Here is a 27,532-nt window from a genome sequence, read left to right on the forward strand (position 1 = left end):
ACCACCACCTACCACCTACCACCACCTACCACCGGAGTGACGCGTCTCGCGGTCGCGGATGAGAGAGTGTGAGGCGGCGGCGGCGGCGGTGTTCGGCGGGGAGGAGAGGAGATGCGCATATCTGCAGGTTCTCTAGCGCGGTCGTAAAACGAGATCCGGAGCCATGCCCGGAGTGACCAAGTACAATTTAGTGGATGACGCGCACGATCTGAGGGTCCCCATGCACAACGAGGAGGTGTTTAATCATGGGGTCTGCTTCGAGGCAAAGGTAAGGACCCTCTGCAACAAATAGGATTTTTTTTTTTTTTTATGATTTAAGCTCCGAGGATGGTATGGCTGTTGTTACTTCTATATGTCCATCACTTTATTTTCTTGTTGACACGTTTATTGTTGTCCAGACCTCATTTTAACCAGGTTTGATCATCTCTCCACTAACTGGATAATATTTATCCACTTTAAGATTGCAGATAGATTTATTTTTTCTGACATGTTTCAATATCAGAAACACTAAATGCAACAAATTCTGTTTTCTAGAGTTTTTGCTCCACTGTTTTGTGAGTTTTACTTGTTTTTATGGTGATATTTTTGCTTCAGTTGCCCCATTTTTTGTATAAAAATTCTATTTGTTTAAAGCAGCTCTTTAAATGTTATTGCATGCCGTAGACTATTGTCACCTTCCTAAGATAATGGCGTAAGTCTTTTTTTTTGTTGTTGACAAAAGGGATTTTGAAGGGGGAAAAAAATCAACACCTCATATCCTGCCAGAAGATGATTTAGGGAATAAATAAATAAATAAATAGAAAATAAAAAATTGTTTTGGCAAAAAATGTCTTAGGCCATTATTTTTTTTAAATTTTTTTTTAAAGTTTGATATATTTAAAATGAGCCAACAGTGTCAGAGCTGATCATTTCACCTACAGTTCCAGAAGTTTACATAACCTCAACGACATAAGCGACACGTGAATTCTGGGTTTTCAGTTCTGCCTCTCCAGAGTGGAACGATATCACAACATTTAAAAACAAGGCTGAGGTCTGAAGTTAATGAACGTTGTCTCTAATCTACCGAGTGCTGGAGGTTTCTTCTGGGGGCAGACAGGGTCCATACGAGCGGAAAATCATAATTATCATAATTAACAGAAATAAAGGCCTGAGAACATCAGTCTGTGCCTAATTAGTTAATTGCTTAAGTGTGTTTCGACAAGTTCAGGGGAACCACACACTTAGAGCTGCCATCAACATGATTTCAGCATAATTCTGGGTTACAAATATGAGTTCTTGTAAGAATTTCAATGGGTTGATTTACTGTAAGCCTGGCTTCTGAGAACAGTCTGTATATTTTCAGTAACTTTACAGTTGTGGAATATTAATGGCAGCTTGTAGGGACCCACCGATTAATTCAGTCCTCATATCTTTCATTTTGGGTGATCGACTGATACTTGCAAAAAACAATTTTGTTTGGCCCATGAAGTCAAGAAAGGTTAAAAATTTGGCCAACAAACCAGAAAACATTGATGACCCCAAAACTGTGGAAATTGTCTTTTTTATTTGACCTTTTTTGTTTGGACACCACTGATCCAAAGGTGTGACTGAAGTCTTTCTAAAAATGCCACTTGGGAGGTTTTGAATAAAACATATTTACAAACAAACCCATCATCCAAAATGTATATAGATTTTTATTTTATTTTTTTTACAGTTTTGACATAGTCACTGCTCTGAATCTGTTGGTTTTTTTTTGACAAATGAAATTTTTTTGAGTCTGTAATCTCCAGCTAAGGACTAATCAATTACTCAGTTAGTTGACGAATATTTCAATATCAGATTAGTACAATTAATCGCTTCAAGCCTAGTGTGAAATGAACCTAACACTAACAACCTGCCAAAACCCAAAGTAATCCTTTTGAACTCTTGTCTTGCAGTACATCGGCAGCTTGGAGGTGGGTCGCCCCGGCAGCCGGATGGAGATAGTCGCCGCGATGAGGCGAATCAGAGTAAGAACATGTGACTTCATTGAAACAGATGCTATATTTAAACCTGGTGACAATAGCCCCTCTGAATCTTTAACAAGCTGTCAGAGTCACTCATGCTGTCACACCGAACACATCTCCATCCCCGACTGTCTGTTTTCGGAAGCGTCCACGCCACGTTGCCTTCACCTACAGATCGTCTTCACCCACAGATCGTTTCCCCCCATCCCCCCCACCCCCTTCAGTGCACGGCACACATCGGTGAGGTTCAGCGCCTTGTCACTAGCAGTTTCAATCCTGTGATGACATACGGGGAACGAAAGAGGGAGGAAAAAAAAAACCCTCTGAACATTCTCCTGCACAAGACGAGGTCGCCCAAACACGAAGCACTGCAGTGGCACACAGCAGCACAGAGTGCAGAGGATTTGGCTGCTTTGCTTGTCAGCTGTTGGATCTAATCTAACAACAGAGTTGTTGTGTCAGCCTGAGGTCAGCCTCGTCCCCACTGACACCCGGGGAAAAACTTAATCCCGATCCCTCGCCATCAGCTCCTCGTAATGGCCATTTTGGTCTCCTCGCAAAGATTTACTGTTGCAACGTCGCAGACTTTTTAGGAGACGTTATTAACACCGTGCTGAAGATTTGATGTCAGACGAACTCAATGCGGATAATAAAGGAAGCCACACATTGCTCAGCACAATCCAAATACTGAAGAGCTTTTTGGCTCAACATGGATTTTTCCGTCTGAGTTGGAAATAAACAAAGTTTAATTAAATACTTGGATTTTGTGCCTTTTTATCTAAAGGCAAACAGAAGAAAAATGTTTCCTGATGCTGTGACACAATTAATCAAATGTGGCTGAGAAAGAACAAAAGGAAGACATGAAAATGCAGGAAGTAACTGCATTTCTATTACAAATACACTTAGTTGATATTTTTCTAATGCCGTAACTGCAGTATTTCAGTTTCACAAGAAATACAGGTAAAATCAAATGTGAATAATTTTGCTCACATAAGGCATTAAAGAAATGTGGCGCACCATACTACTTCCTGTTGTCTTCTTTGTCTTATCTGGTTGATCACATGATCTTGTTGATCACTTGCAGTTTTGCAAAATACACAGATTTTCTTATGGTTGGAGAACCACCTCATTGTAGCATTGAAGCTTCTAATCAAAAAACTTAACTTTTTCGAAATTGGTGTGTTTCCAGTAAGCAAATTTATATTTGTTTTCCAATTTGCACAACTTTACAGTCAGTGGAAATGCATCTAGTGACCTGAAGAAGTGAGATGACGAGATTTTAAAAGTAGAATAGAATGCAATAACGTTAGGGCTGGAACTTTAACACATTCATTTCGATTTAATAATTACATAGATTTTAAAACGTAAACTTTTTTTTCATGTAAAGACTCCAACCAGAACCTGTGTGTAAAAGCATACATTTCTGGTTTGCCCATAAGTTTGACGCACAAACGATGGACGACTGAGCCGTTTCTCTTGGTCCCCTTGCGCTTAATTTCTGCTTCAAAAAACTATCTGATTGGATGCTTGAAAAGACTATTGTTTGGGTTCAAGTTGTACTAAAAGGAATTAGCATAGCAGAGAACTTATTAACGGCTAACGTAGCATCTCAATGCTGAACATGTAGCAGCAGCGCAGAAGTCCCCAACGCTAAAAAATGTTCCTTGATTGATCAGGGGTTCTTGAAACACTGTAAAACTGGATTGGTAGAATAACACTTTGTACCAGTCTCATGGTTGAATAACCTAAATAACAGATCATCAACAATAAATATGCTGAGCTCATGTGTGTTTATTCAATAATTTCTCAGCAATAAGGGTTTTTAAACTGAAAGTGTTGCTTATTTTGTCGATATATAGTTTTTGACTAATATGCAATGAATTCATCCCCTCAAGAAAGTTGATCACACCTACTAATGCAAATTCAGTCACCAATTTTGCACTGACTCTCAATTTTCATCAGTCGTTGCAACTTTTCCTCCAATCATCTTAACGTTTTTCTGTATCACCTTCTTTTCTGACCAATCACTGCAACTCAGTTTCTGTGTGCACAGTTCCATGCCAACTTGAATGAAAAATATGGAACTCTCATTTTGGACTTTGATGACTTCTCCAGACATGACTGTATTTGTATTTTATGTAAAGCCATTCTACGGCAAAACAAAACAAAAAAAAACCTTAAAAAATTGCACCTTTGACCACAGCTTTTTAAAAGAAGTGCCACAAAATCAGTAATTTTTGGCAGCAACAGTCACAACAAAAAAATCAGCGCAATTTCCTGGAGGGAAAATTAATTGTGATTAATTACAGACACTGCAGTTACTGCAAAAGGTTTTTAGGATTCCCACCTTTAGATAACTTAAATCTTGCCTGTGGAAGAAGCATCTGTCACCTGTGATTCTGTTAAACTATTATTAAACTGACTACTCAAAACGTGAGGCGTCCTTAAAACCCTCACCGGGGCTTCTTAGACGAGACTCGGGGTGAGCCGCCTCAACCTGTAGCAGGAGGAACCTTGTGAGCTGGTCTCAGGCTGATGTGCATGAAAACGCAAACACTCCCTGTGTTCCACTTCATCTCCCCCTGACAGCACTGTGTTGCAAGATGGATGGTCCTCTTGGCCCAGTTTATGGGAAATAACAGACACTTCCACAGACACACACACATTAAGAGATTCGTGTCCTTCACCTGAATGTATAAAGCCCAGGAAGCATGTTGAAACTCCCACACAGCTACATGATGGATTAACTGGACGATAGCACATGTCAGGAACACGGGTCGCGGTCTCATGGACGGAGCGCTTTGAGTTTTCCTTTTTAATCAAAAGCAGAGATAGATTCCGCCAACAGTGCTGCAAGCAACAGTTCCTGGTTCGGTTCTTGTTTTACGATTATGATGCTTTGTTAAAAGCATATAATAACCATGCACTGGTTCTGTTGGACCTCACAGTGTCCTTTGGCACAGTGGATCATTCTGATCTTTTGTCATGATCGAACCACTGTGTCGGCATCTTTAGCTCATCACTAAAATATTTAACCTCCTATCTGAGAAGTAGAACCATCTCCGTTATGTTTACCATTTTGACTCTTCTAGTGCTCCACTTTGATGTGAGATCCCACAAGGCTCCATTCTTGGCCCTCTTTTGTTTTCATGTTTCACACGCTGTGTTAACTTGGTACCGGTTCTCCACGCACCCGCAAACGATGGACGACAAAGCCACTTCTCTTGGCCCAATGGGAGTTAATATTAGCTTCAAAAATTAATCTAATTAGTCTTTTCCTTGGAAAAGACTGTCGTTGAGATAACAGACACTTCCACAAATCCACAACTCTAACATCAATGTCGACAGTCTACATTTCTAAAAGAAGTATTTTTTTTCTAAGAAGTTCCTTGAATAATCTGGGGTTCCTGAAACACACCACTAATGTGTTTTTCCTCCTATCTGAGTGACGGAACATTTTCTGTTATGATGTTGACTCTTCTGGTGCTCCTCTTTGATGTGGCGTCCCACAAGGCTCCAGGCTTGTCCTTCTTTTGTTTTCTGTTTACATGTTATGTTACATGTTATAACAGCACTAGATCTCCTTCCTTTGTTATGCAGATGACCTACCTATCTACTCGTCCCAGAAGCCTGGCTGCAGTAATGCTCTCTGTTGTTTTTACTGGATTGCATTACTGCTGTCCAACACTGGTTGGGCCAGAAGTTTTTGTTTTCAGCCAAAACATTGAATGTATTTTACCTGGTGGCAACATAACTACAGATGTCTGTGCTTTCACTTTTAATTGTAAAGAACATTTAGGGGTTATATTTGATAAAGATTTTAAAATCGATTTGACCAGGATGAGCTTCTTTCAGCTGCGTCTCTTCGCTCAGGTTGAGCCTTTTTGAACTTTTTGATTATTTGCGATCTTCTTAGGTGTTCTGATTTTACTGTTATGAGCTTCGGTCTCCTAATTTGGAATGTACACGTTTTGCGATGCCACCACCTTAAAGTTCAGAGAATTTTATTCAGACATTGCGTGAAAGTGCAACACAAAAGTTACATATTGTGAAACGGAAGGGATTTCTGTCGTTTTTATGTTTTACAAAAACAAATCTGAAAAAATAGTAAATTCAAACCCTGTTTTTTTTTTATTTATTATATTATAATTATATTTAAATTCAAGAGTATTGATGTCATCCAATCTGACAAGGGCTGAGCTGAATTTGTAAATGTGCAGAGCTGGTGGAGAGATGTCTTAAAAACCTGATGACAATATTTGTGCAAGTATTGAATCTGGGTTTTATTCGTTTTTTTAGATATATGCCACATTGTATATATCTATATCTCATATGTCTATGAGATATAGTCATATGAAAATACACTTAGGTTTGTAGCTACAACATGACATAACGCTTGCAAAGCCTCCTCAGGCCCAGCTCGGAGCTGTTATTTTTACTAAAATGAAAGCAAAGATAACAGAGAATATCCAAGTTTTTCATGCAGAGACGAGGAGGATTTGTTTGCCCTCTGATTTCACAGAACTTCCTCTGATCAGTTAGTCATCTGAAGTTGGATTTTTAGTTTTTGAAGCTTGATGTGTTTTGTTTTTTTTTCCCCCCCACCACTAATCCTATTGGATTTTTTTTTTTTAAGCATTGATATTTGGAGCCAGAGCCTGCAGTGAAAGCTCAGTATGTACCATTAATCATGCAGAGGGATGAAAGTGTCCCACACACGTCTGGCTCCCTCTGGCGAGGCAGCCTTTAAAACCTTAAGCATCTACCAGAAACAGAAACTGACAGTTCCTCCATGTTTACTCTGTCTCATATGGAGAAGATAAAAATAATCCCGCAGCAGGGTGGTCCCCTCTCTCTTTCTTTTAGTTTGTCTAGTGAGATTCAGCGAAGCAGTAATATCCAGCCCACAAAGTTAAACAAATGTTTTCCTTCCGTTACAGTACGAATTCAAGCTGAAGAACATAAAGAAAAAGAAGGTCAACATACTCGTGTCCACCGACTGTGTCAAAGTGATCCTACGCAAAAAGAAGAAGGTAAAACCGACGGAAGAGAGTCCTTCTGTTTTCCATGAACCGATTTTAACTCTTTATTGACAGTATTCAGGATTTAACCCCAGAAAACCCGGTGGGCCCTGTGGTGGGGCCGCCAGGGCAGTCCACCAGCAGCCCACTGCGTTTTTGTGTTGAAAATATGTTAAAGGGGCAGTGTTACATATTTTCCACACACAGTGCCTTTTTATAGCACAGTCAAGTAACTGTTACCTTTAGTTGTTTTAAAAATGCTATATATCAAATATGACATGAATGAAATTTGACTTTGTAATTTAACACCTTGAAATTGGGCCTCTGCCCCTTTAAGAACTCCTGATTTTTCTGAAGCTTCGCCTTCAGGAGGTCATCACAACATGGCTCCTCTATTAACCCTTGAACTACATTTTTACAAGCGTTGCACTGAGAAGTACACAGTTCCACCAGGTGCTAATTCCTCCTGGCTAGTCTGAAGGAACTGAATGGGGGCATGTAAGGGAGAGGGCTGCTCTGTGGAGTTTGGAAGCTTGGAAACTGCAGCTTTGAGGAGGAGCTGCATCTCGAATGTGGCATTAGGTCCACCCAGTTTTGTTTTTGATGAGGGAATAACATTAAAATAAGAAGTAAAGCTCAAAAAAGAACTGATGGCGCCCAGTTCAACTATAAACCTATCTTAACCTGTTTTTACTGTTCCTGCTGTTTAAAAAGACCCTATTTAAAATAAACGAAAAATACCTAGCCTGGTGGGGGGGGGGGGGGCAAGTAAAGCCTGGTGAGGAACCCTGAGTATTGTCAATGATCTGTTTTTCTTTTGTTTTGTTGTTGTTGCTACAGAGAAAGGACTGGTCATGGGATGAAAGCTCCATGTTGGTGACACAAGACCCCATCTACAGGTGGGACGAGGAAGATCCTTAATCAGCCTGAGTCGAGGATGCTAATGAAACCCCGCTGACCATCTTGACTGACCATCTTGTGTTGCCTCTGCAGGATCTTCTACGTCTCTCACGACGCTCAAGACTTGAAGATATTCAGTTATATTGCCAGAGACGTGCAGAGCAACGTTTTCCGCTGCAATGTGTTCAAGTCTAAGAGGAAGGTGAGTGGGACCCTCAGCAGCTGAAGACTCTAAATATACTTCTTTAGTGTCGATGAGACTCTCTTACTGAAGCAGCTTGATTCAGGTGAGGCCTGTCAGATAATGCGTTTTATGAGGCTCGATTAAGTTTAATGAAGAGATTATAAATTCAAGTCGGGGGTCCCAGCGCTCTTCAGCAAGTCTGACCCTTTAAATCAAGGCTAAATTTAGAGTTGCCTTGTTTGAATAACGTCTTTATCCCAATATTATACGATGAGCGTTTTTGATGGTGTTTGTGAAAATGTAATCTTTCTTCTTTTTGTATGTATTCATCATCTGTTGCTAAAATATGCTACACAACTAAGCTTGCATTGACTTGAACAGTGTGCATGTGGCAGTCCAAACTGCACAGTCAGCTTTGTACATTTCTCAGCATTAAGTTCTCACCATGAATGCTGGGAAATATTCAATGCAGATTAACGTGACTAAAAAGAAACAACTTCAACTTTTGTATTGCCAAACAGGAAGTTTCACTTAGCTTTGAGAAGCTACAGGTAAGTGTAGCTAGCTTCTTGCTTTTAGCTTCCTCTAGTGTTCAACCTGAGATGATCTTTGTTTTAAATAAATATGTACAAATGAGGACACTCATGCCAGTCTAAATTTACTAATGGTTCCATTAACCAAATTTTAAAACAATTAATTAAACTCTGATTTTTTTTTTTTTTTTTTTTTAAAGAAAACACTTTTTAGTCGTCATTAGTGTCTAGCATCAACATTTATGGTACAGTACGCAAACAGAAGCGCAGATTCAGTCATACTTTAGATGTTTTTGAGACGAACTGTGATGATTTTATGTCACTTTCTTTGTGATGTTCCAAGAAGATTTAATGTGTGCTTAAATTACAAACTTTTGAAAATGCACGTACATCAAGATAAACCTTAAATTGCAGGAATTCATTCAAGGCATGCAATGTTCATAAACCAGGTCCAGGCAGGACCACAGTTAAGATTTTACCTTAGTTCTTATGGTCATGTTGGACAGATGAGTGGCCCAGAATTCCTTCACAACAATGTGAGAGACTAACAAAGCGCCTCATATCTGATTCCTATTTGCCTCATATTTCATAATGCTTCCTAAAACTGACTTATCTAAACATCCCTCCATCTGCTGGAGATTTATGTCATGAAACAGAAACAACGTTGGCAGATTTACCTTGAAGCACCAAGAGGCTCTCTGTCTCTCTCTGTCTCTCTCTCTCTGTCTGTCTCTCTCTCTGTCTCTCTCTCTCTCTGTCTGTCTCTCTCTCTGTCTGTCTCTCTCCCTCTCTCGATGGAAACAATGTTAAAATGCCGGATGCTCAGACATTCTGTTGCGCGTATGTCCGTTCCTATGGTAACCAAGGTTGCAGCTCAAGCAATTAACACACACTAACAAATTGAAATAGAGTAAATCTTTACAGGATAATTGTTTATTCATTTCACACTGGACTTTTTCCATTATTTCGGCAAACGCAACGTAAAAATACGAGGCTAACTTGGTTTCAGATACCTTGACACAAACGGGCTCCAGGTGTTCTCTCAGAGCGAAGACGATTAGATGACAACTCGACTGGCGAGCTGCTCTCACTGCAGTCTTTATCTGAAGGCAGTGCTGCTTGGAGCCACTATAAGTCTTTTTTCCTCTCATATTGATTTTTTTTCTGTCCTCCTCCACTAGTCCTCCACTTTATGCATTCCATCCACCCTGGTGCTTCTTTCTCCTTGATGCAGCTGACCTCTCCTTTCAAGCTGCTGCTGATGCCACGTCCTGATAAAGCTGCCTCCATTCCTTTACTTGAGTTTTGTCCCAGTGGCTCAGACAGCTTCTGCGGCTTATTTTCACCCTGACTGCTGGAACCTGCATGTCCAGCTGTGCTATTTCTAACAACCACATGGCGCCCGCCTACTCCTGACCATGCTGGGGGAGAGCGGAGACGGCTCTTTGGACTTGACAGTTTGTGGTCGTCGCAGATCTTCCTATCATTTTTGTGAGAATGAAAACTTTCCTCGTAATGTAAAATGTAATCTGGCTCTAGGTACGTGTCTTTTCTGGATGTGTTTTAGAGCTGCTATATTCCTAATATAGCACTGCATATTGTAAACAAAGTCAAAAATTAACAGCAATAATTTTGGTTATTTAAGAGAAAATACTCACCTCAGCCTGCTGGATACTTGAAGTGAAAACGACTGCCTAGCTTACTTTCTGACTAATATTATAGATGCATTGATATAAGAATTTGGACCAATGTCAGTAATATTTCTAATATAATGGTGTATTATATTTACTATATTACAGTGGCCCAAAATTGTAAAAAAAAAAAAAAAAAGATAGTTACAACAGAAGTCATAATAAACTTGATGGCATACCTTCCATAGTTTTGTTGTGTTGTAGCTTTGAGTTGTGTTGCTTTTTGGTGTTTGTTGCTGTTATTTTTGTGTTGTGGCTTCTGCATTTTGGGGTCCCTGAACATCCGTATTTTATATATATATATATATATATATATATATATATATATATAATTTAGCCCTGCTTGAGCACTGAAATCTACAGCCTTGATCTCAGTAAACATGCACTATTCAGAAGAGGAACACATCGATAGCTGCACACATCATTCAAAGCCGTAATGGAGCCTAATGTTCCACTAAAACCCTTTTCATTTTCTCACATTCAGCTCTTAGTAGCAGATGTCTTTCAACACACCAGCAATCTTTACACGAAAGGAAACGGCGCTACAGCAGAAATGCGTGATGACATTTTTGTGATCATTATAGTTCATCATCATTATCACTTTCTCACTTGTACATAAGAAAACCCAACTTGATAAAGCTGCATTAGTGTTTCAGCTCACTGAAGTCTAATTGGTTTGCTGTGTTTCTTATAAACCATTTTCTCTTGTTTTGATTAATTAGCACCTGACAATTACCATCTTCATTTGTTGTTCTTGAGTAACCTCAAGGGATGCGATGTAGCTGGTTTGTCGGGTAATGCGGAGTACTTGAGCAGCCAGCGCCTTGTTTTATGCAGACAGTTCTGTAGGGAGTTGCTTAGATTTAAACCACCAGATGTTTGGATGTTGATTTCATGTAAATATCTGAATCTTTGCAGATGGTTATTCATCTGAAGTTTTCTTTTGCTTTTGCACAAAACTGTGTGATGGAACCACAACATTCCACCTTTTTTAAAATTTATATTTATCCGATGGTGTGTGTTTAGTCACAGCTCAATACATTTCTAACCATCATTTCCTACAATTAAGATTTAGTCTTGATCTCCACCAGCTTTAATTCAGAAGATTAAATTCCTGCAAGTCTCAAATGTTTTTTTTGTTTTTTTTTGCTGGCCCTGACATGTTTTCTTCCTGGTATTTTGCTTAATCTCCCTTCCCCAAATCACTAGCTGCGTCTCCAATGTGAGCAAAACTTTGTCAATATAATATGCTGAGAAAATAAAATTTAAAAATTTGGTGTTTATATTAAATAATTCAGTTAAAATCACAAGATTTGTTTATCGCGTGAACAAATATAAGTAAGTTTGTTCACGCGATAAAAACTACGTCCTGTCGTCTTCTTCGTGGTTTGTGCCAGTGACAACATCCTGTTGATCAAATGACTCATGTGATGTGAAAAAAAGTGTACATTGCTGATTTTTGAAAATAAACCAATTTCGATACGAAAAAAAAGAAAACAGGAAACACGTTTCACCCACCGCTGAAACGTTTTATCAGAAAACTAGTTGTTTTTTTTTTTTTTTTTTTTTTTTTAAATTGGGGTGTTTCCATTAAGCTAATTTATCTTCAGAATGTCAAATTGTGCAATTATATGGTCAATAGAAAAGCAGCTAACGACCAATTTCTCATGACCATGTTTCATAATGATGGTTTGTTCCAGATGAACTTTTCAAAATGGCTGCATCATTTCCCTCCCCACTTCGCAATTCTGAACTAGTTGCTCTTGCTCTGTGACTGTAACATGGCAAAATATGTCAAAGTTCAAAGGTTATGAACACTTTTTTGCGAGGCGGAGTGCGGGAACATTCAACCCGTCGTAACAAAAAGAAAAGCAGAATCATGTTGTTTCCCACATATCCGAATGAGCGCAAGCCGAAGCAGTTTTTCCTTCAAAGACGGAGCATCAGCGAGGTTGACTCCCATCCCTTCACCATGGATACGGTGCCGACGGCGACTTAGTGAGGCTGCTTGCTAATCGCTCTGGTGGGAAGAGGAAAAAGAAAAAGGAGGCCGCCGTTGTCGCTCGGCACTTCAAGACATTTTCACCAGCGCCGAGCGAAACGCCCACCCCATTGTCGCGGACGCAGTCAGTGGTGCCTTCTCTCCTCTACCTCCCCGGGTCTGTGAAGCCTTATCTTTGTGCCGCAGACCAAGCATGTGCACTGAGTAGGAGGAGATGGATCAGCTGATTTAGAGGAGATTTGATGCATTTTCATCTCTTTTGTGTTTGACTTCTGTTCTGTTGACTTTACAGTTCTGAAGCAAAAATTCAACCCTCTGATCTGTGAATGACACGGCACCCTAATCAATTTCCTCGCAGCGTTACCCGATTTTTTTTGTCAAAATTTTTTTTGTCAAAATTTATTTTGCCGTTGCATTTGATTAAACCTCTTTCAGGCTCAAGCTACCTTGACATATCAACTGAGTGGTTTCAGGCGCAAGGATCCTCCAGAGGCACGGGAGCAATGAATTTATTTTTGACACGGCTCCTGCCAGCTCCCAAGATTGAAAACATCACCTTGAGTGAGACTGAGGAAGGACGTGGCGGGCAGCCTTTCATTCTGCCTGATTTAGAAGGCTGTCTCAGATGCACATTTTGGAGCTTTTTGGGGGGAGAAAAAGGCCTGAAATTGACTGTCCTGATGTCTCAAACCAGTCAGCGCTGGTGCTCAGGTTAGAAAACGACTACAGAGGAGAAACAGTATTTATGTAGATATTAACTCTTTGAGATCTAATATGTTACACAGAGTGGCCTTAAAGGGGCAGTATTATGTATTTTCCATTCACATAGTGCACAATCAAGTAACTATGTTAAGTTCTGTTGTAAAAATGCTATATATATATATATATATATATATATATATATATATATATATATATATCAAATATGACATAGAAGAAATTTGGCTTTGTAATTTAATGCCATGAAATTGGTCCTCTGTCTCACCAAAGGCTTGTCCTCTGTCTGAAGCTCCGATTTCAGGAAGTTGTCACAGCATGGCTTGTCTTTTAACCCTTTAACATTTTCACCAGTGTTTCATTGAGAAGCAGCTCCAACAATGAGTGCAGCAGATGCTCAGTCTTATCAGGAGTTTGCTAATTGCTTCTGGCTAGTCTGAAGGAGCTGACTGGGAGAGTTGTGGGGGAGGGCTGAACATAATGACCTAGAAATCTGCCTCTAAATCTTCAGAAAGGGAGAAAACAGAAATGAGAAACCAAAGCAACAAACAACATATGCTTATACAATATTTTACACCACTAAAATCACTGAAAAATATGGAGTACAAGTTAATAGAAGATTTATCTAGTGGCAACTGTGTCCCAGCAGAGTGCATCCTGGAAACATTTGAATCTTAAAACACCTGAGTGTGTGTGTGTGTGTGTGTGTGTGTGTGTGTGTGTGTGTGTGTGTGTGTGTGTGTGCGTGTGTGTGTGTGTGTATACCTCTGATTAAAGAAAACGTTTGACTTGAGGAACTAGAAGCCACTTTTGGGGTAAATTTGGTTTGGATGTTTCACTGAGTCTCCAACAATGCATTTCTTCTCCGGTATCAGAGTGCCTTTGGCAAATAATGTTTGAAAAGACCTTGTCTTCATTGTTTGTCCTTCTGTCGCAATTTGCTCCTCAATTTGCGTCTTTCTTTCCAGTTTCATTGCCCTTTTTTTTTTTTTTTCCATCACCTGAGCAAAAACGGTCACACTCCGTCTCCTCTGGCAGCCCGTTTCCTCGCCTGCTGCGTGGCCTAATTATATGTCTCCTTCATAATGTGCTCTTCATCCCGCTGCCTCGCTCTGCCCTTACTACTCACACACCGTTCCTCTGTGTCCTCCCACTCAGTCTCAGGCCATGAGGATCGTGCGAACCGTGGGTCAGGCATTCGATGTGTGTCACCAGCTGACCCTGCAGCAGAAAAACGAGGATCAGGAGGATGAAGAGGGGAGGGTGGAGGAGCTGGAGGCAGCACCAGGTTATTCACACCTACACAGCAACCCGCTCGCGACTACAAAACACCTCCCTTCACTTTGCCCTCCTCCCAAATGTCAGGCTCTGCTCATGAAGAAACACAAATTTGTGACAATTCTGGAAAAATATGTCATTATCTTCCAACGCTGTCAGTTTTTTTTTTTTTTCAAATGAAAGATGCCGATTGTTTTATATGAGTCAACTAGGCCCACAGATCAAAGATCCACCATGTGTGAACTCCTGCCGGCTCGGCGCCCACTGATGCGGCAGCTGTCGTCGCCTCGAGACACGGCACATGCTCCGCGTGAAGCTCTCTCCTGACACATGTCGTTCTCTCCGCAGCGAAGAAGAGGCTGGCGCTGTCAGAGGAGACGGACCTCGAAGGCACCACGGAGGAGAGCATCGAGTGCGTCTCCTCGTCAGACCCGGAGAAGAACAAAAAGGACGAGGCCCTGGGAGCCGATGCCAAGGTGAGGTGCAGCTCGCTCATGTCAGCCTTGATCAATTCGGGTTTTCTCACGCAGCGCCCGGCTGCTTTCGCACCCCATTAAGATCAGTTTCATTCAAATGCTTAAATGCTTTATTTATCCCAAAAGGAAGTGACGTTAAAGTTGTAACTCATATTAATTCAAGGTTTTTCCGCAGAGCTGTTGTAAACGGTAATAGCTGTGGCAGGAAAGATGTCCGGTAGCAGTCTGTACTACAGTGAATTTGAAGAAGCCTCTGACTGAAGACAGAATTACTCTATAACAGTTCTCTTGTTCTCAGGGTTGTCCAAAATTGTCTTGGTTCTAAGTAAAATCCTTCTTTGCACTATCATCTCATAGGCTCTACAGTAGTCCCCGGTACAGAACCTCTTTTACTCTGACACCCCTAAATGAAATCCAGAGTAGAACTCAGAATTCATGTGATTAGTAAATGGTGTCTCCCTGTGTAGCTGCAGTGCTGTCTTTTAAAAACCATCAAAACTAATACAGTCCATTTGTGCAGAGAAATCCATGAAATTATTAAAAACTTCATATTCACATTTGTATATGTAACATATAGATGCCACTGTATACGTGACAAACAAAGAACAAGGGTGGAATTATGAAAATACTTTATAATTATGTACTGCTTTTTGTACATGCACACACAAAAAAAAAAATCCCTCCCAAAAAATGATCAGCACATAAACTAAATTATTCAGAGCAGTCATTAAAGTAATCATTTTTACTCTTGTTTGACTATAAACAAACAGTAGTTTCACTTCTTTGATCATATTTCTACCAGTACTACAAAAAAAAAAACTAAAAAGACCTAAAAAAGGTACAAATACTGCACTTATTACTAAACCCTGAATCAATCGAATACAGGCTGAAAGTTTCGCCTCGTAAAGCGTCTATGAAATTGGTAAACGGCTCCGAGGGATTCACGGGGTATTGAGCAAGCAGACTTTTGATTCTCATTTGTGGAGGAACGCTCCACAAGGTCTCTTCAATATTGATGGGATCACATGGTTTATTGATGAGACCACTGCGTACTCCTGCTAATCTCGGCGTGTTGGACAAGCCGCTGCCTGTTCCCCGATATTTGACTGCCGCTCAGCGAGTCTCCGAGGCGCCGGCCGCTTTATCGGTGCTACAGTGGGAGAAAACCGGTGCTGCCCTGGCAACGAGTTAAAGTGTTTAAGTAGAAATGCTTTTACAACACAAGTTAACATTATTATCTGTTTGTGCTATGAGATGACAATGTGCATGGAAAATAATAATAATTCTACGTCTTTAAAGTTTGCGCTGTGAAAGAATTTCTTCTGGTTTTGTTTTTTTGTCACACTTGAAAGTTTCAGATCATCAACCAAATTTTATTTCAATGATGATATCAGTTACTAAGGTAAGAGAGTCAGTTTAAATGAAAGAATACTTTAAATAATATATCCATTTTCAAATTATTGAAAATGTATCTAAGAATAAAGTTTAAGAGTTTTTGACAGCGGATTAGATATCTGACTTTCACAAAATGCATTTGTCTTTCTAAAAGGTAAAGGTAATCAACAGTATCAGCCTCAGTAGAACGTACTTAATGTTCTTTATCATTATTTACCGTCAGACAGCTGCTGCATTGATTTAGCCACGGTTTCATCAGGAATGTTATTTAACGGAGCCGCCCGCTGTGTGGTTAATGAGCTGCTCACGTCGTAATTTGTTCCTCATATATGAGCCTCATAACCCACAACTTCACTGGCAAATTCACTCCTCAGTCCTTAGCTTTTATTAGAGGCAAACATCAAGATGTGTTGTTTTGTGATTTTCACACAATAACAGCAGCCTGGTTTAGCCTTGGGCGATAAATAGAAAACAAGGTTTTCTGTTCTTCTGGGGGGGGAAGGATGAAAGAACAATAAATAGTCAGATAATCTAGTTCTGATATAAACAAGTATTTATTTCCCTGGGAAGTACTGGGATCGATTCTCCATATCAGTAAGTGGTGGTGACTTTAAAGTTGTGGTATCTTCAAATCTGAACATGAACTCAGCCAGTTCCAATATTTCAAACCAAGCATAAATATCCCAAATTCAAGCGTCACTATCACGAGTCCGTTTCTCATTAAAGTAAATACACATTATGCAAATATTTTTAAAGGAGTTCAACAAATACTACCATGCTCAGGCTCTGGACCATCAGATGAGATGTTAGCTTAGCATTAATCAGGGGATTTCATGTTTCTGTTGCATGAAGATGAAAGCAGCTCGGTGTTTCTTTACACCATCCTCCCTGAGGAGCTCAAACTATCAGATTCTCAGCTTTTAAACCACTTCTGTACATATTTTTATTCTCACACACCCACTAATACACCAGCTCTCAAACATCTTCCCATTATTACTCCACGAATGATTGTTGTTTTGTATGTGGCGCTACGGCTACACCTTTGTTTTAGTCCCGTCATACTTGCTGTGTTTTTGTTTTTTTCTACCACCTCAACATTTGTGCTAATAATACTGCAAAATCAAAAGTATTTATCTAACCCCGTGTGCTTTGCTGTCATTGGACTATATAATAAATGTTTTTCTTTTCAGTCAGCTAACAATGAAGCATGCTAGGCTTCAGCAGAACAGTAAGTTCTCTGCTAACTACAAAGCCCACTGGGTTAGCTCAGTGCTTTTGATTTTACAGTATTATTAGCAGAAAGGTTGAGGCGGGAGAAAAACAAGAACACAGCAGACGTGACGAGACTAAAACGAAGGCGTAGCGGTTGCACCGCATATCGAGCAACCATCAGATATAGAGGAATAACTGAAGGATGTTTGAGAGCTGCTTTGTATGTGGGTAAACGTGAGCGTAGAAACGTGAACAGAAGTGGGTTAGTTGGATCAAAGCTGACCAAACAGGACAGTCTCCTTTTAGTCATTCTCTTAGCAATCGGCCAGCTTTGACGACCTGCTCTCCAATTCCTGTCTTTTTGTGCGTTTGTTTATTTTCACTTCCTCTGGTCAAGCTGATGTTGCCTTTTCTTTATTGAATCTCTTTAGTGGAAACTACAGAGGGAATTCTGAACCGTTGCCTGACTTGTAAATGAGACGTTCAGAGCAGTGATTCATCTTTTACATGAGTGCTAAGCAGTTGCAGTCGGACGTCACATCCCATCAGGACGCTTTTTTTATTTTTTTTTATTAGTATTTTATGTTTTATTTTTTTTGTAAGTTGACCATTCAGACGGTCGCTCTTAAACCTCGCAGCTCTTCCAGTTGTTAATCCAACGTGATGATGATGGATCAAACTGCTTTCTGTCTCTTCTCCCTCCTTTGGTTGGGCCTCACAGGGAGCTGTCTTCCCCCGCAACATCCACGAGGAGTTCTGTGCTTTTTGTTTTTTGCCGCAGCTTGGCTTCATTAGCATGCAGCGCGCTAATGAAATTCAGCCAGTCAGGAAATCATCTTAATAGCTTTTGCATCATCAGGAGCACCATCACTCAGATTTATGTCTCTGAGCGCTGCTGGTGGTTCGATCGGTGCCCAAACCTACAAATTGAAGAAATCTGAATCTGGATGGATGAAGTCGGGGGGAGGAGGGGAAGTTGCGTCTCTTTACACTTATTTTTATTGAGCTTATTTGATAGGGACAATAACCAAACTGAATAAAGCAGCAGTCCCATGTCTGTACCATGGTGATTATAGCGTGGGTTGATTTGTAGCCCTTTTATGAACAGCATCTCTAAGGAAGTGGGACGGTAATAAAAGATTACAATAATTAACAATAATATTAACAACATAAACAGCGTCATACACATGAAGCAAAGAGATTAAAACATAAGAAATAAAATGCATTAAGTGTGAATGCAATGCTGTTTTTGACACAGCCAAGAGTTTGGTGTGTTTTTCACATTATTTATTCATAGTTCAGAGAGCGCGTACTGTTCTGCTGTTGATCCCTCATGACCTTTGGACCATGGGAGGAAGCCGGAGTACCCAGAGGAAATCAACTTATGCACAGGGAGGACATGTAGTGTGACAATAAATGAAACTGTTGAGTTTTGTGACAGCAAATAAAATGATTACTTCATTTAAAGGCGGAGTTTCAGAAAGAGACAGAAGCGCAGTTTCAAGGCATTACGTTCCGAAGTTTCTTTTAAGTCACATATGATGTATAGCATTTTTAAAACAACTGAAAGGTAACATAGTAACTTGATTGGAACTATGTGGCTGGAAAGCACACGATACTGTCCCTTTATACATATGCATGTCGGAAGGTGAAAGGTTTTATAGTGTTGTTGAATTCTTCAAATATGATATGTCTAAACCAGGGGCTTTCATTTCATTTCATTTGTTTGTTTTATTTATTTATAATTTTTTTTTCAAACCAGTTTTTGAAAAACAAGAAAACAAGTGATCAGTACGACAAGAGAACAAAAACAACTAGCTTACTGCTACTTTTCAGTTTAAAAAGGAGTAGGAAGAAGTGAAGATTTATTTAATCTTACCCCTAATCTCAATTTAATGAAATATACCGACTCAGTAATTATTAGAAATCAGTCATTAGAACCATCTTATGGTACTCATATGCCTGTTCAATATACTCTGCTGAAGAACCAACAAATAAGTTATACTACATGAACAAAGTTGAACAATCTGAACAACAAATGAACAACAAACAAGCTGACTCAGAAAATCTACTTTGCTTAGGTAAATAAATCTGACGCAGTGAGACGTCAGACAGCTCAGTGACATTCAGAGCTGATCTGGTTCTGCTCCGCGTGTCCAGGTGTGTGAGGACTCTCCTCTCCTGCTGAGCTCCCCTGTTATCGAGGCCTCCTCCCTGGCCCAGCCGGCGGCCGAGGCCTCCTGTTCCGCAGAGCACCAGGTCCGGCTGCTCCAGAAGCAGCTCCAGCAGCAAGAGCAGCAGTCGCTGGCAGCTTCCGCACAGGTCACTTCCTGTCTTTTTTTTTTTTTTTTAATGTTCCAATTGCGTTTGAGACTAAATCAGATGAAGGTAAGACTGGAAAAACCTGGAGAAACTGAACGCCTCGAACGGAGACTCCATTCTTGTGCAGTTTGCTTCCAAAGCAGAAGGCACGAAGGGAAAAAATAAATTTGTTTTCATCGACGTGCTCTCTGCAGGTCCACGTTCTGCAGGAGCAGCTGTCGGTGGAGATGTGTGCACGCACCGAGGCCCAAGCCCGAGTCCAGAGGCTGCTGCAGCAGAACACCGACCTGCTGCAGCACATCTCCCTGCTGGTCAAGCAGATCCAGGAGCTGGAACTCAAATCGGCCGGACACTTAACGTCTAGTGAGTGAACAAATGGCTTCGCTTCCTTGTTTATTTTGTTAGATTTTTGTATTTTCTCCTCTGCAAAACTTCAAACCACCCTTCCCCCCCTCCTCTCTTCCTTCCCTTTTTCTGGTTTGATTTTCTCGCCCTATCTTCCGGTTATAGCTCCTTTTTATCATCCACCGCTGGCACGCAATTAATTATCCCATGACAGGCCTGTCAGAGAATGCAGTAAAGATCTCTGTTCTTCCCCCCGCCCCCTCTCTTCCCTGCATCCAGCCAGTGGCGATAAGCTAGCATGAAGTAATTACTTGTGAAACCCCGTCAGCGCTGACATCATCCCACTCTGTGTAGCTTCTCCCTCTCTGCATAGAAGATTTATTGGTATTGTTTTCTGTCTTTTTATGCAAATCCTAAAGTTCCACCTCTTCTTCTTCGCTTCCCACCAGTCGGTGCCTCGCAGAAGTATTCATAACTTGAACTTTCTGACATGTCGTCACATTAATTTCTGTGTATATCACTGAGATCATTCACAAGAAACAAACACACACCAGCAGTGTTTCTCAATTATTGTCTATCATTTTCTTTCACGACAGTAGCTGTGTTTGACATTTCTAAAGTAAATTAGCTTAACGGAAACGCACCAATTTTGAAACAACTCTCATTTTTTGACAAAAAGTTTTGCCTCTCGGATGAGAGTTTTTTCTTTTCTTTTTTAAGCTGTATCAAAATTGGTTTATTTTGCAACGTTGCCATGGAAACACTTTTCGCATCAAACGAGTCATGTGACTCAAACATGAACTCAAACGTAAACCATGAAGAATTCAGGAAGTAGTTGGAGGATGATGTTGACTTATCGCGTGAACAAATGTATTCATGTGTGATCCCGATTGTGTTTCTTATTTAATGGAAACACAGCAGTTTGTGAAATTGTGTTTTTCCGACATTAGTGGAATATCAACAAAGTTTTGCGACTATTTGCAATGGAAACTTTAAACACAATGACCCGAATTTGTACAGATGAGAGCATCAGTTTAACTTTTCTTCTCTCCTTCATATCACGTCAGTGGGTTCCCAGGACAGTCTTCTGGAGATCACGTTCCGCGCCAAGCCCCCCGGTGCTCCTGGTGCATCCATGACTCGTTCCTCATCCGCGGGCCCGTTAGCAGCTCCTTCCCAGCTCCAGATCGCTGACGGCGCCTGGTTCTCGGCCCTGTCCGGGCCCTGTTCCCCAGGCGCCGCCGGTGCCGACTCCGACTCTGTCCCGCTGGGGCCAAGCGGCAACGGGGTCCGACTCGAGTGCTTCCGCTTCTCCTCCCTTGTGTCGGACGGCCTGGCTGGGGGCCGGGACGCTGGAGAGACGCCCAGCGACGAGAGCTCGCTGCTGGGGGCCCTGGAGCTGCTGCGCTTCAGAGAGTCCGGCATCGGGTCGGAGTACGAGTCGAACACGGACGAAAGCGACGACCGCGACAGCTGGGGACAGGGAGAGGGAGCGGACGGTGCCGCACGGCTTCTCAGCGTGCTGAATTCAGAGAGTCTGCCGGACTGCCTGGGGGACGAGATGGCCGTTTAGCGGTGTGGCGACGTCTGGACGAGGCGAGAGAAACTTATGCACCGCTGCGAGGAAACTGGTGCAGAAACTTACTGATGCATCACACAAAACTTATGAGTTGTGAAAAAAAAAAAAAAAACAGAACTCATCTATGAAGCTAAATTGCGGCCATAACGTTTGTTAAAAAGAAAAGAGAATAGAAATTGGAAAAAGGATTCTAAACTGAAAAATTATTTTGAAACTGAAAGAATATTTTAAGGTCAAAAGAATATTCTAACCTGAAAAAATGTTCAAAATTACTTCAGTTTCAAATCTTCTTTTAAGTTTCTTTTTTTTTTTCTTTTCAAAAATTTAGCTCCATACTCATCTGCACTGTCTGTCATCTGCAGCTATAATGTAACTCTTCACGCGCCTTTCTTTTTCCGACTGTTTTATTTCTGTATTTTACTTTCTTTGGTAAAATTTACTCTCTGAAAGGTTAAAAAAAACTAAACAAGCAGTATTTCTATGCTACTGAAAACATTGAAGCTGAACTGCTAAAGTTATCAAAGTCTTTTCCTCTGCTGCTCTTCTAGATCGCTAACATTTTTAGGGCTTGAAAAAATAATCGGCCTCCGCTGCATCTGCTGTGTGTTCATCCAGTTGTGAAATTAAGAGATGACGAAATGTTCTGATAGGAAATGATTACCTAGTGTGTTTATTTTTTTCCCAACAGCTTTGGAAATAATATATTTTTCACAAGGCATCTCAGTTTCTACAGAGGTCCAAAAGGGACAAAATTAAATAATTAAAGACGATGCAGATAATTAATTCAATTGGTATTAATTAATTCCTGCTCATCTGTCAGAGTTGCCCATCAAAGTCGAGTGGCGGTGCTGTGTGCGGGACTAACGCTGATCTGATGAACTCCACTGATTCTTTGAAAATTATGGAATTGTAACAGAGGATTTTTAAGAGCTTTCACAACTCATGAGCCCATTAGACAGATTTTACAAATAACAGGCAACATAGAAGCAAGAGGTTGTCATCTGGACCACACGGCGGAGAAAGTATAACAACTGATTAAATGCCACGATTTTCGAAGAATGAGGCTAAAGTAGTGGAGTTTGACAAACAGTTTTAGCCCCGCCCACAGTTCCGCCCCTTCACTTTAATGAACACGATTGACAGATGAAACTTTCAGGAACAGAAACTATGAATTAATTAAACATATATTTAAATAAATGTTTACAAAGATTGAATTTTAATGATTTAATTCCATATTCAATAAATGATATAGTGATATATTTATTTTTGTTTTGTCCCATTTGGCCCTCCATAGGTTTTGACAAGTACAGGGCAATGTCTTTCTGAAACTCGTGTCAAGAAAAAGCTTCTGAAACTTATTTTAAAAAGTTCCAAAATGGGTTTTTGTTTTTTGTTGCTATTAATCTTTATTATGTTTAACATCAGGTTCAGCAAGTAACGCATGACCTCATCCACCTCCTGCAAATGAAAAGCACAGAGAACAACTCAGCTCTATAGACAAAATATAACTCTTAGCAATGAAATATAAATCTGAAATTCAAAGCTGCTGTCACACTGTTAGCTAGTTAGCTGGCCGTTTATATGTGTGTATTGAAAGAACGTTTGTTTCAAAGGTCCAGACATGAGGAAACAATGGAAGATTTGTGGAACATACCGTCCTGTGATGTCTTTGAATTAATTGTGTCTCTTTTTGATTTTGATGTGCTCGTGTTCTAAATAGTACATGTGCACTGGGATCAAGAGTGTGGAATTCACTGTTCCCATTCATGTTGTTGAGATACCATGCTCTTTTTTTCTTTTTTACTTTGTCATACTGAAGGATCAACTAACCATCTGGTTAGTCAATGCCCAACAAGTTCCCCCAATTTATCAGACAAATGTTAGCCAATCGGAGAAAAGGTAAAGCCATTACACTTTCAGTTTCAAGCTTCAGCCATGCTAAGGTTAGTAAGTCTTCATCACCACAGACAGCATAGTGTAGCATGAGATTAAGTCAATTATTGGTCATTTCAGCAATGACATGTATGTGGCACTCATACAGCAGATTTTTGTCAATATGTCCAAAAGTTCTGTAGCAGCTACATTTAACAGTTTCAGATTGTGTTTGCTACAGTATGAAATGTTTAGTAAAGTGATGCGGAAGTTTTAATTTTCTATTTGAGACAAAAGGCAGACGGGCAATATTATCGCAGGGATATCAGACAAATAAACATCAGTGGGTGCGGATTTGATACCACACTGGGTAACTGACTGAATCAGAAAATAGGTCAGGCTGCCTTCCGTTGGAGCCACTTCAAGCACCCATGTGGACCGAGTGTCTGCATAGCGTAGCGTGAGATTAGGTAATGTCATTATTGGGTTATTGCTGTGAAATTTATTGCTTTCACAAATTTGATTGTATTTGTGTATGTGTGTGATATATATTGTGTCTAAATTGTTAAGATTTTGTTTCCAGGTGAAAACATGATCATTATTTTTGATCAAATTGAACATCAACAGCTTTTCTATGAGGTATGTAGCAAGTTTGTGACTTCAAGAACCACTGTTATAAAAAGTTTGGATATATGTGTTAGCTTCACATATTCAGGAAAAATAAATTATATTTGGGTTAAAATTTTGGGAGAAATAATTAGCCACCTCTTACCTATGTCTTTTATCGAACAAGACAATACATAGATAAGTAATGGTAAGAGATCTGTTAAATAATACAAACTTAGGGCAGACTGAGCTTTTTTAGGCAGCATTATATAAGACTTGCAGATAATTTAATATAAAAAATACAAAGGTTGAAAGATAACATATAATTTCATTAAAAGATTTAGGATTGTTCCTGTAGCTCATCAGACTAAATTACCAAGATAAACCGGACACAGCTTCCATTTAAATCCTAAATTTAAACATAGCAGCATGATGTCATGTGCTAAGTATTAAAAACTCTCGATAAGTAAGAAAAAACTTATAATACTAAATTCGTGAAACATATTTCTGAAAGATCTAAAAGTTGTCATGACCGCACTGTTTGTTTTTTGTGTATGTTTGCAATATTCATATTTATTTATATGGGGCAATACATTTTTTTGGAGTAAATTTTGCAGCGCAGGCTTTAACTTTAAACTGTAATTATACATGGCATAAAACTGAGCATGCATCTAAACAGTATGACCTTTTATATTCACTTGTACAATGCATAAAATAATCAGCTGGAGTTTCTTCATTCCGGTTTTGTTAGTTAACATGTCTGTACAACTCAGACATTTCAGAGGGAAATGGCTAACTAGCTTCTGTCCTGCTGCTTAAAAATGTAGCAGGACATGTCACACTGTCAGTGCTAATTACTAATGGGATATATTTTTGTAAGTCTGGTTATGTTGTGCTGTCATGGACAGTTGGTGTAATTTCAGTGAGAAGAATTGAGTAAAAGCTTTATTTAGCTAACATTAACTTCATCAAATCAGAAGATTTTTGACAGTCAACTTAATAATGCTAATGCTGCTATGCTAACAGAACTGAGGTTTTGCTCAGTTGCATCAGCATTGTGTAGATTGGATATGTCTGCACTGAACAGGGTTTTTTTTAAAACATGTTGGATTTATGAAACCAATTAGATTTTTAAAAAAGGAGCAAATTTAACGTTTCTTAGGACTATCTTGGATTGAGACAAGAATCAAAACAGTAATATATGAACCCCCATCAAACCCAGGCTATTTCTGCATTTCAGACTGTTTAAACCTGTTTATTCGATTATAAAAAAAACAACAGAAATTTTGTTTTTTTTTTTTTAGTTTTGAAAAAGATTGTTTCAATCTTGTTCTCATAACCTAATTGTAATTTAGAAAGTGTTGTTCAGCTACACTTATTGCTCATTTTCATTAGCCTTGTTGCTGAAACACTGTGTTTCCATTGACCATCTAATTGCACAATTTCACATTTCGAAAGTAAATTTGCTTTATGGAACCGTGTCAATTTTGAAACATCTCTAGTTTTCTGATTAAAATGTTTTATCTCTAGGATGAGGTGGGTTTTTCTTGGCTGTATAAAAATGAGTTTCTTTCGCAAAATTGCAATGGAAATACTTTTGTCGCTTCACACGAGTCACACGATCGACAACAAGATGTTACCACTAGCGCAAACCACGAAGAAGACAAGAAGTAGTTGGACAATGACATGGCATGTCTCATAATGACTTATCACGTGAACGAACTTGGATTGCGTTTCTTCTTTAATAGAAATTGCAAAATTGTGTTGTTGTTTTTTTGTTGTTTTTTTCGACATCAGTGGAATAATGACGAAGTTTTACGCACATTATTTTAGTGGAAACGCAGCTACTGGCTGCTCCTCCACACCGCCCCACTCCTAGTAAAACAAGCCGTCCCTCCAGTACTACGTCGTGGCTGTCCGTAAACTGCTGCGTCATTGTTGCGTCACACGTTGAAATGTTTTGAGACAATTTTAGGAGCGATGACGCTCTGTCGGACACTTTTGGACTCTAATGCACCAGCTCCACCATGATGACTGTGAGTGTATTTATTATCTGTGTCCCCGAGCCGGGACGGTATCTCTGAGCCGTTTCTAAACGTGAATATTGGGTTCCATTCTCTCTTTTTTCTTCCTCACCTTTCACTTAAAGTTTCTAACCTCTTTCCTCCTCTCTTTCTGTCTTACCTACATTTTTTTCCTCCAAGGTTATGTCTGTTCACAAGAAGTGTACTAAAAATGAAAGTGCACTTATGTTGATGTTCCTCGTGGAATTAAATGTCCTTTCTCAAAATCCACTTGGTGTCGTGCTGCGTCTTGTATTTATTTAGGGAAGCACAGCTCCACTTTTACAGCTGAATTGTGTGTTGTTGTTGTTTTTTAAACATAAACATAAATGCTTTAAATTACAAATTTATTTGGCAACTCTGCACCAGTACAGCACAACTGGAAACACAAATAGCTTCACAAGTTTGGTCAAACATGTAGAACCAACACAACTGCAATTCGTTCAGTCAGTGCAATTAGGAGTAGAAGAGCAAATGTAAAATAAATAGTAAAGAAACTGAAATTGACAAAAGCAACAAGTTGACTACCTTGGTCAAACTTGTATAAAAAAAAAGTGCAACAATTTTCTTTCAAATGGTGCAGAAATTAGGAATTCAAAATATAATGTAAAATAAATAAAGCATGACGTCGCTCAGAGCACGAAGCGTAGAATTAGACTGAATAGATCTGTTCTTATGGATTGCTTTAAGCATTGTTACGATACCCGATCTATAATTCACGACCGATTGAAATATTAATATCGGATCGGTTCAGCTTTACTTTTTGAAAAGAATCTCTGAAGTGAAAACAGTTTTCCAAAGTAAGGACAACCTTTAATAAAAAATAAAAACCACCTGACCTGTTGTGAAAACAAGATGCGGGAAGTTCTCGGTGAAGCACCAGCTGTGCTCATTAAACCGGGTCAGCTCCCATTAAGTGCAGCACGTCTGCAGGCGGCAGCAGCTCCGTGTAAAGCTGATAAGCTGGAAAATATGAATAATATCAGCCATTACCCGCCCACATCCGTCCGCGGCGTCCTGCAGCTGCTGCTGACACAGATAGTGGGCGGCCCGCTGCAGTTGGCATCCTCTTTAATCTGTTTGATTATCATTAAAAAAAAAAAAAAGACTGTAGGGTCATCCTGTTCACGCTCTCGAATCTTATTTTGTGTTTCGCCAGTAAATTGAATCGTTCGATGTAAAATGATGAGTTTGCATACAGTAAAATGTTCCGGTATGATCCCTTGCTTGAGGTTTGAGGTGAATGGTTAGAAGCTGGTGTAGAGCATAAAGTGGGAAATGACCGACTGGGTTTTGATTCAGTACGTTTCTACTTTACGATTCTGATTTTCTCCGCAATATAAACATCTCA

The 27,532-nt window shown here is 39.9% G+C and overlaps 1 protein-coding gene across 3 annotated transcripts in view; it reads left to right on the plus strand.

The window, feature by feature from the left end:
- LOC106946457 (carboxyl-terminal PDZ ligand of neuronal nitric oxide synthase protein-like) overlaps positions 1 to 26,412 on the plus strand; it is a 36,259-nt gene extending 9,847 nt beyond the window's left edge. For 2 of the 3 annotated variants that reach the window (XM_015030799.1, XM_015030790.1), the window contains exons 3-10: positions 6,926 to 7,018; positions 7,847 to 7,905; positions 8,000 to 8,108; positions 14,192 to 14,321; positions 14,660 to 14,787; positions 19,555 to 19,716; positions 19,911 to 20,079; positions 21,129 to 26,412. In XM_015030799.1, the coding sequence (XP_014886285.1) occupies positions 6,926 to 7,018; positions 7,847 to 7,905; positions 8,000 to 8,108; positions 14,192 to 14,321; positions 14,660 to 14,787; positions 19,555 to 19,716; positions 19,911 to 20,079; positions 21,129 to 21,634 (1,356 nt within the window). In that variant the 3' untranslated portion in view covers positions 21,635 to 26,412. Of the gene's footprint in view, positions 1 to 58; positions 269 to 1,916; positions 1,989 to 6,925; positions 7,019 to 7,846; positions 7,906 to 7,999; positions 8,109 to 14,191; positions 14,322 to 14,659; positions 14,788 to 19,554; positions 19,717 to 19,910; positions 20,080 to 21,128 lie in introns of those variants that run through there. The other variant, XM_015030783.1, reaches the window with a different exon arrangement.
- The last annotated feature ends 1,120 nt before the right edge of the window (positions 26,413 to 27,532 follow it).

The sequence above is a fragment of the Poecilia latipinna genome, unplaced genomic scaffold (genome assembly GCF_001443285.1).
Source record: "Poecilia latipinna isolate Pla-1442-1.1 unplaced genomic scaffold, P_latipinna-1.0 Scaffold12, whole genome shotgun sequence".
In the NCBI taxonomy this organism is placed as follows: Eukaryota; Metazoa; Chordata; class Actinopteri; order Cyprinodontiformes; family Poeciliidae; genus Poecilia; species Poecilia latipinna.